Source organism: Podarcis erhardii, assembly GCF_964252035.2.
Source record: "Podarcis erhardii genome assembly, chromosome: 5".
NCBI classification, from domain to species: Eukaryota; Metazoa; Chordata; class Lepidosauria; order Squamata; family Lacertidae; genus Podarcis; species Podarcis erhardii.
In genome coordinates, this window is record NC_138509.1 from 12,478,017 (window position 1) to 12,491,533 (window position 13,517).

Here is a 13,517-nt window from a genome sequence, read left to right on the forward strand (position 1 = left end):
AACGGGGGGGGGGGGGGACCTTTCTCACTGATTTCCATGATCCAAAGACACCTGTACCTTTCTGAAGGACATTTCCACTTGAGTGTCACCATTGAAATTGAACTTGGCAATAGCATCTCCATATTCCAGGACTTGTATTGGTGATGTTTTCTTAGGCTGAGCTTTTTCTGTGGGAGGGAGTAGCTATAAAAAAAACACACACACCAAAAGGCAGATATGAGGACCCCAGTCATTGGATTCCAATACCAGGTTAGATGTGGATGTGCAAGATAGATAAAGGTAAAGGTAAAGGGACCCCTGACCATTAGGTCCAGTTGTGACTGACTCTGGGGTTGTGGCGCTCATCTCGCTTCATTGGCTGAGGGAGCCAGCGTACAGCTTCCGGGTCATGTAGCCAGCATGACTAAGCCACTTCTGGCAAACCAGAGCAGCACATGGAAACGCAATTTACCTTCCCGCTGGAGCAGTACCTATTTATCTACTTGCACTTTGATGTGCTTTCAGACTGCTAGGTTGGCAGGAGCTGGGACTGAGCAACGGGAGCTCACCCCGTCATGGGGATTTGAACTGCCGACCTTGTGATCAGCAAGCCCTAGGCTCTGTGGTTTAACCCACAGCGCCACCCGCGTCTCATGGATGTGCAAGATAGCTTGACCGTATTTCTGACTGGCTCGGTTGAGATGCAATGTCTAAACCATGGTTTGGCAATTGGAAACCATCCCTTTGGAATGTTGTGGGGGAAAAAATGAGAAAAGGATGAATTATGTAAGTCCCAAGAAACATCCAGTGGTGGTTTATCATTGCATCTGAATCAAAACTTCTGTGTTACACACTGGAACAAATCTGAAGCATAGTTCTAGAAAGGGGTGACTGTAAAGCAGTTTTAATGGTTCAAGCATCTTGGGTAAGTTTTAAACAATGAATGTGGCCGCAAAATATTTCTCACCAATGTTCCACCTTGTGGCTTATTTGAAATTGCTCCTTTGGGAAGATGGGCGAGATATAAATTGAATGAAACAAACCAAGTCTCACCACTTTGACTCATTGTATCTGCACAACAAAAACAAGTACCTCTATGTATGATTGTGGGAAAATTCCAACTCTGCCATGGTGTTCGCCTTCAAACCAATTCTGATCAATTTGCTTATAAATGTAAACAACATCCCCTTTCTTCAGTGGGAGCTCCCTGTTAAAAACATACAGGTTATGTGTTAATGCGCAATTAGCATCTCTTGTAAATATTAATTCAAGTAGCATATGCATGCCCTTATCTGAAAGCACTATTGGAGATTTCCCATATCCAAATTCTTGCAGAGCAGAAAGAGGCACATCTAGACCTAGAGAACCTTCCTCAATAATTCCTCCCTCCAGTCAACTTGTTTTTCCACAATTAAATGGAATTAACATGGAGATTATGCATAAGCATTTAACAAAACGCTTTATTATTATTCAGCATTCCTGATATTCAAGACCCTTCCACTCCAGAGTTTTTTCACCATTAAAAAATGAAAATAATTAGATGAAGCTAGCTGAATCAGAAACTGGCATGAAGGTTCTCCATCACTAATCCCCGCCCACTATTTTTAAGAAGCAATAAATTGGACTGAATCTGCAAACAGAAAATGCTTGAGGGCAAAGGAGCCCATAAGAGCCTCTTGGACTAGCTAATCTAGGATGGCTGGTGCTACAATTGCATTTTGTAACCAAAAAAAAAATCACCATAAATTGGGTCTAGAAAAACCTGCAGGAAGATAATGTGTGAAACCGTGGAATGCAATGGGCTGGCAAACAAGCTGTCTGGCTACTTGATAAAAAGTGAGTGCAGAAAAGATTAAAAAACCAGAGGGAAGAACTAGCTTGGAAGCAACCTCACTCACATAGCTTTTAAATTACAGAGCCTCCAAGTGTCCCTATTTTCCAGGGACGGTCCCGGATTTACAGAAACCGTCCCTGTTTCTGATTTGATCCCAGAATGTCCCGCTTTTCCTTAAGACGTCCCTTGTTTTCATCAGAGAAATGCTGGAGGGTATGGAGTTACGCAACTCCGAGCCAAGGAGATAAGTGACTATACCACCTTTAGAAGACATCTGAAGGCTGGGGAAGTTTTTTTAATGTTTAATGTTTTGCTTTTATATATGTTGGAAGCTGCCCAGAGTGGCTGGGGCAACCCAAGTCAGATGGGCAGGGTAGAAATGATGAAAGTATTATCAATTATAAAGTTGTTGTTGTCGCTGTTACTGAATAAAGGTAAAGGTAAAGGGACCCCTGACCATTAGGTCCAGTCGTGGCCGACTCTGGGGTTGCGACGCTCATCTCACTTTATTGGCCGAGGGAGCCGGCGTACAGCTTCCGGGTCATGTGGCCAGCATGACTAAGCCGCTTCTGGTGAACCAGAGCAGCGCACGGAAACACCGTTTACCTTCCCGCCAGAGCGGTAGCTATTTATCTACTTGCACTGGCATGCTTTCAAACTGCTAGGTTGGCAGGAGCAGGGACTGAACAACGGGAGCTCACTCTGTCATGGGGATTCGAACCGCCAACCTTCTGATCGTCAAGTCCTAGGCTCTGTGGTTTAACCCACAGCGCCACCCGCACCCCCTCTTACTGAATAGGACCTCCCTATTTTCATAGCAGAAATGTTGGAGGGTATCGCTTTACAGATGAAACTACCTAGAGTTGTACATGAAGGGCAGATTCTAAGCAGTGGAGGAAGAAGAAGAAGAAGAAGAGTTTGGATTTGATATCCCGCCTTTCACTCCCCTTCAGGAGTCTCAAAGCGGCTAACAATTTCCTTTCCCTTCCTCCCCCACAACAAAACAAAATAAAAAAATTCCTTCCAGTAGCACCTTAAAGACCAACTAAGTTAGTTCTAGGTAAGAGCTTTCGTGTGCATGCACACTTCTTCAGATACACTGAAACAGAAGTCACCAGACCCTTCTAAATAGTGGGAAGGTGGGGAGGGGTATTACTCAGAAGGGTGGTGGGAATGGGTGATTGGCAGATAGCTGTGATGAGCCTGTTGACGACTCTTAACGACTGCAATCCAATACAAGGAGTTCCTCCTTTATTAGCTTCTGTTTAGAGTAGAGAACGCTGATCAGATGTTTGAGCAGCTTCTTAGAGAAAGTGCTGCATAGTTTTCTTGCATATTGTAGAGGGTTCTTAATTCTAAGACTATGGCAGACCAACACGGCTACCTATCTATAACTGATAATATGGAAGGCACCACATTGAGCCGCATGAAATGGAAGTCCATCAACCTCACCAAGAAACTTGCACAGGTACAGACTGATATCTTCTTTCTTACTAAATGCAAGAACCTGGACATTATACCCAAGGGTCTTAACCACTACACCACACTGGCTCTCAAGAGAAACTCTTCAATTTAATGTTAAACAAGAAGGCTGTTACCCTGTACTAGCTTTTCCCAACCTAAACTCCTCCGTATGTTATGCCATTAAAAACCTAAACACACCCCTAAATGTCACAAGGAAGATAAAGAGCAATACTCTTCTGTTTGTTAACAATCACTGGAAGTGAGCACAGAAATTGGCTGGAGCTCAGGGAAGCATTTTGTTGGTTTAACAACCAGAGTCTATCGTTGGGGAGGGAAGCAAGCAGCCAAACATGTATACTTACTTGAGTGTCTGGGCTTTAAAGTCAAACTTCGCTCTGGCAGCTCTCATCTAAGGGTTAAAAACAACACATTTAAAGCAATTGCCAACTCCTTGGGACAGGGCCTTAAATAGTATGGAAATCCCAGCCACAGAAATGCTAAGGTCAGGTGTGGGATGGGGGCAAAAATACTATGAAGGGTTCGTTCAGATGTTTTGCTATCTTAAATGACTGGGGAGTCCTGATTGGATGTTAAGGGTCTAGGTGGGGAGGGGGAAATCCCAATCTCTCAACAGCCAGTGGCAAAATCTCAGTTTCTACTCTAAATGAAAAGCAAAAGGTGTGAATAATGGGAGGGGGCTTACTTTTCAGCTTTTCTGCAAAACCAGTCTGATTGGAGACCATGCACAAAAATGAACGTCAGTACCATGGGCAATAAGTCTCAGAAAAACCATTTCCAGCCAGTTTCGGAAGGAAACACAAAGCAGATTTGTGTAGGCCAGTGATAAGGGTTTGCTAAACAGGCTACGATCCACTCTGCATAGCAGAGATGCATTGCATCTGATAAAAACATGGCTCCAGGGACCCACAGAATTTAGGGTGACATCCCCTTCTGATATGCATATCAGCAAGCTTGGTGGAGCTAGACGACAAGGAGCCCCTCTTGACACAGCATTCTGGATATTTACCAAGGAAGCATCTCCTGGCAGCTACCTGTTCACCTGAACTGCACTCATGAATTGTCAGTTTGATCGGCAGGAAAGAGACAAAAGGGAGAAGCCAATGGAGAAAAAAACTGAGGTTTTAATTGAAATAACTTCTATAGTTCTGAGGGAATAATATCTATAACGGTAAAGGTAAAGGACCCCTGGACAGTTAAGTCCAGTCAAAGGCGACTCTGGGGTTGCGGCGCTCATCTCGCTTTCAGGCTGAGGGAGCCGGCGTTTGTCCACAGACAGCTTTCTGGGTCATGTGGCCAGCAGGACTAAACCGCTTCTGGCGCAACAGGACACCCTGACAGAAACCAGAGCGCATGGAAATGCCGTTTATCTTTCTGCCGCAGCGGTACCTATTTATCTACTTGCACTGGCGTGCTTTTGAACTGCTAGGCTACCAGAAGCTGGGACTGAGCAACTGCCGTCTTTCCGATCAGCAAGCCCAAGAGGCTCAGTGGTTTAGGCCACAGAACCACCTGCGTCCCTATAATAATATATAATATTTTAATCCAGAGAAGAGAGGAGGGGTGTTGGCAATTTTAAACTGCCTATGGGCTGCATACACACATTCCTCCAGATTTATACCAGCACTCATACCCATTCTAAATCAAAGTGTAAGATGAGCGTAGTAGAACAACGTTTCAGGGTTCTTTTACCGGCTAATTGAAACGTTGCAGAACTGCTTTTTAACACTCCTTGTGAAATTCTTCTAGCAATAAATACTACCCAGTCGGCATCTTAAGCAAAGGCAATGCTTTTTTGTATTGAAGGATCACTATTTTTATTTTTATTATTTTAAAAAAAGCCAATTCCCAGCATTCATCACATATAAGCTAAGGGGTAAATGACCACTGATTGCAATACAACATTGCTCTGGCGGAAAGGCTACATGCAGGTGGCATAGCTCCTGTCAAATATGACTCATTGAAAAACCATTTCCCCCTTTTGTCTCTTTTTGCTGTTTGTAAATGAAATGTGCCGAGATATTCGGGGTGTGTGTGTGTGTGTGTGTGTGTGTGTGTCATTTTTTGGTTTTCCTGACCGGAAGAATATTAACGAAAGGAGAGGAGAGAAAGAACAGTAGTGTTTAATCCACTACAAGACAATCACATGGTCAGGATCAACAAGACAATGGAAGTTCTAAGCATAAGGCAGAGACGAGGAGAGAATGTAGCATTACGTGATGCAAAAGATGAAGCAAATGCCCTCTGATTTTTGCCATAAAACTAACGGATATTTCAAAGGCATGCATCACAAGTTGTGCACTAGCAATCCTCAGCAGGCATGCTTTTTTAACACGTACATACAGCTTTTGGTACAGAGCTATTAATTCGTTTTAACAAAGTCGAAAAAAAGCAGTTTCTAAGTCAAGCGCGGATGGGGAAAATAAAAAGTAACACACTTCTTGGATAGCTAATGTTGGCCTAAAAGCACAACGCTATGAGAGGCAAATATGAATCGGGTCAAGCAACAGACTGAGGCAACCACAACAGACCTCTGACCCAGATCTCCTTTTTGCGGTATCGTCTACAATTAGGAGGTCCCCAAACCGCTCATTAGTGATAAATTGATGGTGCGTAGGAATGACCCCTGTGTGCCTTCTAGCTGCAATGTCAGCCTCCTCTTGCTCACGTCTGAGCCGTCTCTGGTCCTCTAAAAGTTTCTGCCATGAAATTGCATAAAATGGGCAGTAAATCATCTAGTTTATGGCATTTCAAAATTTGCCAGCAAATTATTATTATTATTGTTTGTTTGCTCTTTGATTTTTTTTTTTTAAAAAAACACACCTCTCTCCAATGCAGACTAACAAACATAACGGAAAGTCGTCCCCCCCCCCAACCCCAATAACAGTACATCATTAAATGCTGCACACTGGACATTATCCTAAGAAGTCTGGTCTGGAGAGCAGGATCACAAGACAACTGAATCCTTGCGGCAATGGCCACAAGCTTAGAAAGGATGGAGAACTCATGGAGGATATACCGTATTTTTTGCTCTATAAGACTCACTTTTTCCCTCCTAAAAAGTAAGGGGAAATGTGTGTGCGTCTTATGGAGCGAATGCAGGCTGCGCAGCTATCCCAGAAGCCAGAACAGCAAGAGGGATTGCTGGTTTCACTGCGCAGCGATCCCTCTTGCTGTTCTAGCTTCTGAGATTCAGAATATTTTTTTTCTTGTTTTCCTCCTCCAAAAACTAGGTGCGTCTTGTGGTCGGGTGCGTCTTATAGAGCGAAAAATACAGTGATTCCGTGATCACCAGGAATACCTTCCCTTCTGTTTTTGAGGCCGAGGCTAAGGCAGCCATTGATTATGCAGCCAAAATGGCGCCACCAATGGGAGCCTCAAGGTTTTGCAAAAAAAAAAAAAAAAAAAAAAAAAAAAAATCAGAATCCCCATCCACATAAACATATGAAAAGCCCAGTGAGGACTGAATGTGCTTGGTGGCCACAAACAGGTGACTGTTGGGGTTGGGTGGGTTGTTAGGAAGGAAGGGGAAACCAGGGTTGGGGGTGGGACAGAGCGGCTGGAATTGAAAATGGCAGCATTCCACACAGTAACAACCACCATATATACATTGTACTAAAAAGCCAACTCATTCCCCAGGTGTGGACCCTCCTGTAGCCAAAATAGCCACATCCACACAAAAGAGGGAGGTGTCAGAAGGACTGGGGGAACCACAAGGCTTGCACAAGAACAATATATATATATAATGGTATATATTCAATAAGGTAAAGGTAAAAGACCCTTGGACGGTTAAGTCCAGTCAAAGGTGACTACGGGGTTGCGGTGCTCATCTCGCTTTCAGGCCGAGGGAGCCAGCGTTTGTCCACAGACAGCTTTCCGGGTCATGTGGCCAGCATGACTGAACCGCTTCTGGCGCAATGGGACAACCAGAGCGCACGGAAATGCTGTTTACCTTCCCGCCGCAGTGGTACCTATTTATCTACTTGCACTGGCGTGCTTTCGAACTGCTAGGTTGGCAGGAGCTGGGACAGAGCAATGGTAGCTCACTCCGTCGTGCAGATTCGAACCGCTGACCTTCTGATTGGCAAGCTCAAGAGGCTCAGTGGTTTAGACCACAGCGCCACCCGCATCGCCTTTGACTGGACTTAACCATCCAGGGGTCCTTTACCTTTATATTCAATAAGATTGCATGTTCTTCAGAAATGTACTTTGCTTCCAAATGCTATCCAGATTTTGTTTTAGGAAAGCAATCCCAAAATTTATGGGCCTTAACGTGGATTGTGAGCCCATTGTGACTCCTTTAATTCCCTCTTTCTCCTTTTTGGATTTTCAAAGCACAGGGAATCCCCGGATTCAGGGAAGAAAAAGCATTTGAGGTAGCAGCAGTCAAAGCCGCAAAAGCATGCGGACTCTATTGCTGCAGTTGCGTAGTAATCCCCACCACCTCCAATGTACCGGTAGCTTGGCTACAGAGGGCCAAATTGGCAAAACAAAAACCTCCAGTGGCCAAGGTCCCTGGAAAAGGGCATGTCTAGTTGGCTGGTGCTCTACACAGGAGCACTTCACGCTGCAACATTTTATTGCAGGGCCCCATTCATTTATTTAGAAAGCAATTTATCAACCGGTTTTAGCAGAGATAGCTAAGTTAAATCTCAGTGTTCAGAGAGAATATATCTCTGCAGACCAGATGCTGGGGACCGGTAAGAGAAGAACTGTTGTCTTCCAGCCTTGCTTCCCAGAGGCACCTGGCTGTCTGCTGTTAAAAACAGGTGGTTTGAGAAAACAGTCCAATCGACCTTTGTTCTGATCTTGCAAGGTAATTCTTACGTTCTTAGGCTGTTATCCAGCCACTCCCAAAAGCAACAGGTGTGCCCAGCAAATGAATAATGTGATTCAACTCTGGTTGAGCTTGGCAGAATGACCGTCAGTGCTTGAAAAACACAGTGTGGGTCTAAACACAATCGCAATCGCCAGTGTTTTAAACGCCACATGGTAAGAAAACCAAGACCAGCAAATCCAAGGTGATCTTAATGCTGGCAAGTGCAAACAGAAATTGATTCACCTTTTCCTCTAAGTGTTCCGAAATGTGCAGCAAAAATTGAAGAGGCTTTTCACATTTGTTGCGGGTGCCCACTTTTGCAGAACCATTAAAGAGAGGCACGTAATGGCAAAACTACCTGTTTGCCGTCTTTTTAACAAGCCTGCGAGGCAGAGTTAAAAAGAACTTCTGAAAACTGGGTGGGTGGAGTACGATACTGTTTTTTACCTTTCAAAACTGCATTCAAGAATGTATTATTTGGAGAAAATCACACTAAAACGCTGAAGAATTTTCATGATAATATTTTTTTTCCCTTTTAATTGCAAATTGCCTCACAAATCTGGATGACTGAATATGAGTTTGGGGGGGGGGGACAAGAAACTTGAGAGAACAGAAATTCACAGGTCCTTCCATCCCTACTCCTAAGCAGGTGCTTTTACCTGAAAACAAGTCCCATTGAACATAATGGAACTTACATCCAAGTAGACATGCACTGGATTGCAGGGATAGGGAAGGGCAAAACAAAATCTGTAGTGACCTCCTTTTCGTCTGGTACTCTGTACTTATACATTCCTGTCCACTTTCACCAATGTTGTCATTTAACTTCAAACTGATAGTCTCCGCTCTAATTCATTTTATTCTTTAGATATTTATAACCCTGCAACCATCAAAAATAAAATTCCAGGGCAGCGAATAACAATTCTACCCAGAAGTCCCCTCTTAAGAGCATCTTGCTTAAGCTCTACTCATTTTGGGGAGGGGGAGGGGAAGAGAAGTATTACTAGATCTTTTAGGAAAAATTACCTCTTTATCACTGTGGCGCCTGCGGGAAAATTCTTCAGGACTCTCCATGTAATCAAGTGGTGCAAAATGCCTTGGTGATTCTGAATCTACTTTAAGACAACAAAAGGCAATTTAAAAAAAACCAACTGATTCAAATCTAGAAAAAGGGGGAAGGAGAATAAAAATAAAGAAAGAAAAGGCTTCAAATCTGCTGATCAATTTGCAATCAAGTGCTGGTTAACATTTTGGATTATTTATTTTTTTTCCCTTTTCGTGCTCCAAAAGTTGGGAGTAAAATAATAACGCAGAAATAAGAAACGACAAAAATCAAACCCAGGCCCACAAGAGGGCATAAACAACATATTTGCTGTTCACAAAATATGATTGAATGTAGTTCCGTTGAAGAAAGTTGCATCACAGCATGCAAAGATACAGATGCACGCACGCACACGCCTTGCACACGCAAAGACACACACGCACACACCACACCAAGAACCTGAAAAACTGCCCCTAAAAATAAATTAGGTTTTGTTATTTAATTCTCCGAGGATGCAAATTATGTGGGATTTAAGCTGTCTCCCCTAAATAATTCACATCCTAAATTTTGACTTTTGAGACAACCTGCTCTGATTGGTGATTAGGAAGGCAGTAGGAATTAATTTCTCAGTTCAGTCAAGTCCTGAAATGCAAGGAGGACGGTACAACACAGGAAAATGCAAGGAGTCCTGAAATGCAAGGAGGACGGTACGAACAGGAAAAGATGAAATGCAAGGGAAGGGTTTTTTTAAAAACAAAACAAAACACAGAGGAGAAGCAGAGTGGGGTACAGATGAAGTAACACCAGTAAAATACTCAAAAATGCCACCTCCAAAGTACGTCCTGTGCTGGTTGTTGTTTGTGTCCAGGTTGTGGTATAATGCATATGGAACATTCCCATTATTAAAGGCACCTGGGATGTCCATTAGGGAGCTATTTTGGCATGTTTGCATATCCAGGAAGTGGCTAAACCTTTTGAGGACGTCATAGGAAGAGAGGCGTTTGGGGGCCGGAGGTTTCTGTCGGATATACAGCTCGTGGAAGAGGGAGCTGTCCACCCTGTCCACCAGGCTCCCCCTTGAGAGAGCCAGATTATTCTGGATATCACAGCTGGATGCCAACAGGTCTCCTGGGATCTGAAGAGGCGGAGTCTTCCTGGAGCTGTGCTGCACGGGTTTTCTCAGTCTGAAGGGAAGAGGGCTCATGAGATAGACATTTCTGGGAAGCAGCTGCTTATCTTCTTGGGGTTCCCCTCTGCCGGACTGTTGCTGTTCATGCCTCCGAATGGTTGTAAACCTGGTGTAAGAAGCAGGGCAGGATCCTTTGCACTGGTTAGCTTTGTATCTGGAGGGCCCACTGGTGATGCTGTCGCCGCCACTGTCATTGGATATGTTGGAGAACAGATCTATCTCGTCGGTGCAAGCCGAGAGCGTTTCCACAGGTGCCAGGTCACTGACTTCCGAGGTCACGTCCTCCGTATTGCTGCACGAATAGGAGGACGTATCGGCAAGGTTGGCAGGTCCCAGGTCCGGCTTGGCATAATCCAACAGGTATTCGGCCGAACGAGCTGAAGCTAGGCAGCTGTTAGAGAGGCTCGGAGCGGGAGATTTGACCTGGAAGCTGGAGAAGTTGAGAGCAGGCATGGAGAGGGATCTCTGGATCAGCAACTCAAAGGCAGTGATGCGAGAGGAGACCGTGTGCTTGGGGATCTGCTCCAGGTTTTCCCGACTGGGGTTAGGCTCCCTCTTGTCCTTTGGCTCGTTTTCAAACAGGGATGCAATTTCCTTCACGCTGCAGGACGAAATGCTACCCAGCTGGATCCCAGAGCGGTTGATATGGTGCATGTCTTTATACAACATGGTGAACTCCTTCTCGTTCTTCCGAGAGCATTTCCTGGAGCTGGAAGATCCATACTCTTGCAAGCTCTGTGTGCTGATGGATTTGACAGCAAACTCTCGCTTGGACTTCATCAGCAAGTTCTCGAAATCCTTCCTGCTATCAAAGGAGGCAAAAGAGCTGCGGAGGTTTTCGCAGCTCTGCGTTTTCTCGTGAGGCAAGAGATCCTTTCTGTCCTGCCCAGAAATAGGTGGAGCAGCCAGCCTGGGTTTGAATTTGGACGGAAGAATTTCAGCAATGCAGACCTTTGCAGCAGATAAGGGTTTCTTATGTTTACATGGGCGACCTACTGGGCCAGCATTATTAGAGTTAAGGGTTCGGCTATTAACTGAAGAGGGTGCAATCGTATGAACATTCCCACCTTTACGATCCACTGGAAAGCATGCAGAATAAAATAAATACAACCTGTTAGCTTAAGTGTGGCAAAGCTGTGGAGAAAGAGGGGAGGGGAGGGAAGGGAAATGACATGCTTTTTGTGGCTTCACTCAATGCAATCTTGAGACAGGCAATGTTAAAAAGGAATGCAGGAGAGCGATGGAAGAGCCAAGCTGTGCTGCCGAGGTAACACAGGACTGTTCGTGTTCAGGGAGGTAAATCCTGCGACGTTAGAGGAGCTTCTAAACTAGGGGCAGCAGAGATCAAGCAAGTTCTCTACAAGTCAGTGCCGCTGCTTTAGGAATCTGGAGCAACAGGGTTTATTACCGTATTTTTCGCTCTATAGGGCGCACTTCCCCCCCTCCAAAAATGAAGGGGAAATGTGTGTGCGTCCTATGGAGCGAATGCAGGCTCCTGTGAAGGAGAGGCGCTGCGCAGAGAGAGAGAAGGCGCAGCGCCCCTTGAGCGACGCACCTGTCATGCGAAGCTGGAGGAGGAACAGAAGGGACTCCTTCTGTTCCTTCTCCAGCTTTGCTGAAGGGCTCTGCGCCTTCTCCCTCTCTGTGCAGCGCCTCTCCTTCACAGGAGCCTGCATTCGCTCCATAGGACGCAGAGAGGGAGAACTGCGCAGCGCCCCTTCAGCGACGTGCCTGTCCTGGCTTCTGTCTTAGCCCTGCGCAGCCTCTTTGGGCATGGGGAGCCTTCATCCCGCTGACCTGAAGAGGCTTGGCGCGCTTATCCCAGAAGCCAGAACAGCCACACGGTATCCCAGAAGCCAGATCCCTCTTGCTGTTCTGGCTTCTGGGATTCAGAATAATTTTTTCTTGTTTTCCTCCTCCCAAAACTAGGTGCGCCTTATGGTCCGGTGTGCCCTATGGAGCGAAAAATACGGTAAGTGCTCATATGAAAATCAGCAAAAGCTTGCAATCTAACTGGCTGTGCCCAGCATGCAAAACGCTTGTGCATAAATCAAGTTGTTGGTTTAAACTGCTATTAGATGAAACAGCACGCAAGCTTTCTGCTTAAGAGCAAAATCTTCTTCGAAGGAAAAATAAAGAAATACTCAGCACCCGAAGGCAGCAACACTGCTAATAATTTCAGTCAATACAATGTGACGCTATTTAACACCCCTGTAAACCTATGGAGACACAAGGTAGATTCTTTAGAGATTTTAAAGGCTAAAAATTAACAGCTCTGAACATCCCACGCATCACACTTGGAAGTGACAATGGAAAAGAACAGATTGTCATTTGTGGGCGAGCGCTTTGACGGCACAAATGAGATTTGAGAGTCTCCAAGTCTTCAAGAGAGTGCTGTACTGTTTTGTACTGTATTATATACAATTGGAAGATTTAATAGCCACAAGCTTGTCAAATATAAAAGGTATATTTATTTGAAGATTTATATCCTGTGCTTCAAATGGTGTCCTTGCACATTATAAAAGCCAGGAACTCCTAGTAAAGACACTATTATACGTTTACAGTTAAAAAGGCTTTGCTATTAGATGGCAATCTCCAAGATAAAATTCCTAAAAGTGACTGCAAAGTTGCCCTCTGAAACTCTGAGAATTTGCCCCTTTTCTGCCTGAGGAAAATATACCTGAAAAGCTTCAGACTATTACAGTAAGAAAGGGTGGTTCCACAAAAGACACCTCATTAATTATTTTGTATTTCTTATAGATGTGGGGCCAATGTGAATGTTCTCTGTACCTCTATAGGCAAAAGACTCCATTGAGTAACTTGTGAGTTCCTGGGAATTTCAGGGTTTTTTGGGGGGTTTTTTTACAACAAATGTGTGGCAAAGTTGCAGAGATAGCATTCGGAAAAGTAACTGCAAAAATGTAAAAGAAAAGCAACCCAGAAGCAAGCTGTCAACATAGAATTAATTGCTTTCAACACCAGTGATTCCTAAGTTTGCATTTCACAGATTGTCAAGGGATGATTCAAGTTCTTCGAAACCAGCAGGGCTTAATGCACAACTTTGACTTGCATTAATTCGCCACAACTATTGCATTAGCCACAGTGTTTGCAGCTCATAATGCATTTTGCTCTTTTATTACGCTCTTTCGCAACTGTAGTGTTGTTAATTCTCTAT

General features: G+C 44.5%; 1 protein-coding gene across 34 annotated transcripts in view; it reads right to left on the minus strand.

The window, feature by feature from the left end:
• The window catches only part of SORBS1 (sorbin and SH3 domain containing 1), a 151,451-nt gene that overhangs the window by 28,365 nt on the left and 109,569 nt on the right, over window positions 1–13,517 (minus strand). For 29 of the 34 annotated variants that reach the window (XM_081864151.1, XM_081864139.1, XM_081864138.1 and 26 more), the window contains 6 exons: window positions 9,982–11,421; window positions 9,138–9,223; window positions 5,827–5,994; window positions 3,640–3,686; window positions 1,072–1,186; window positions 58–183 (listed from right to left, as the gene is read on the minus strand). In XM_081864151.1, coding sequence (XP_081720277.1) covers window positions 58–183; window positions 1,072–1,186; window positions 3,640–3,686; window positions 5,827–5,994; window positions 9,138–9,223; window positions 9,982–11,421 — 1,982 coding nt within the window. Of the gene's footprint in view, window positions 1–57; window positions 184–1,071; window positions 1,187–3,639; window positions 3,687–5,826; window positions 5,995–9,137; window positions 9,227–9,981; window positions 11,422–13,517 lie in introns of all 34 variants that reach the window. The other 5 variants (XM_081864126.1, XM_081864143.1, XM_081864144.1 and 2 more) reach the window with 5 other exon arrangements.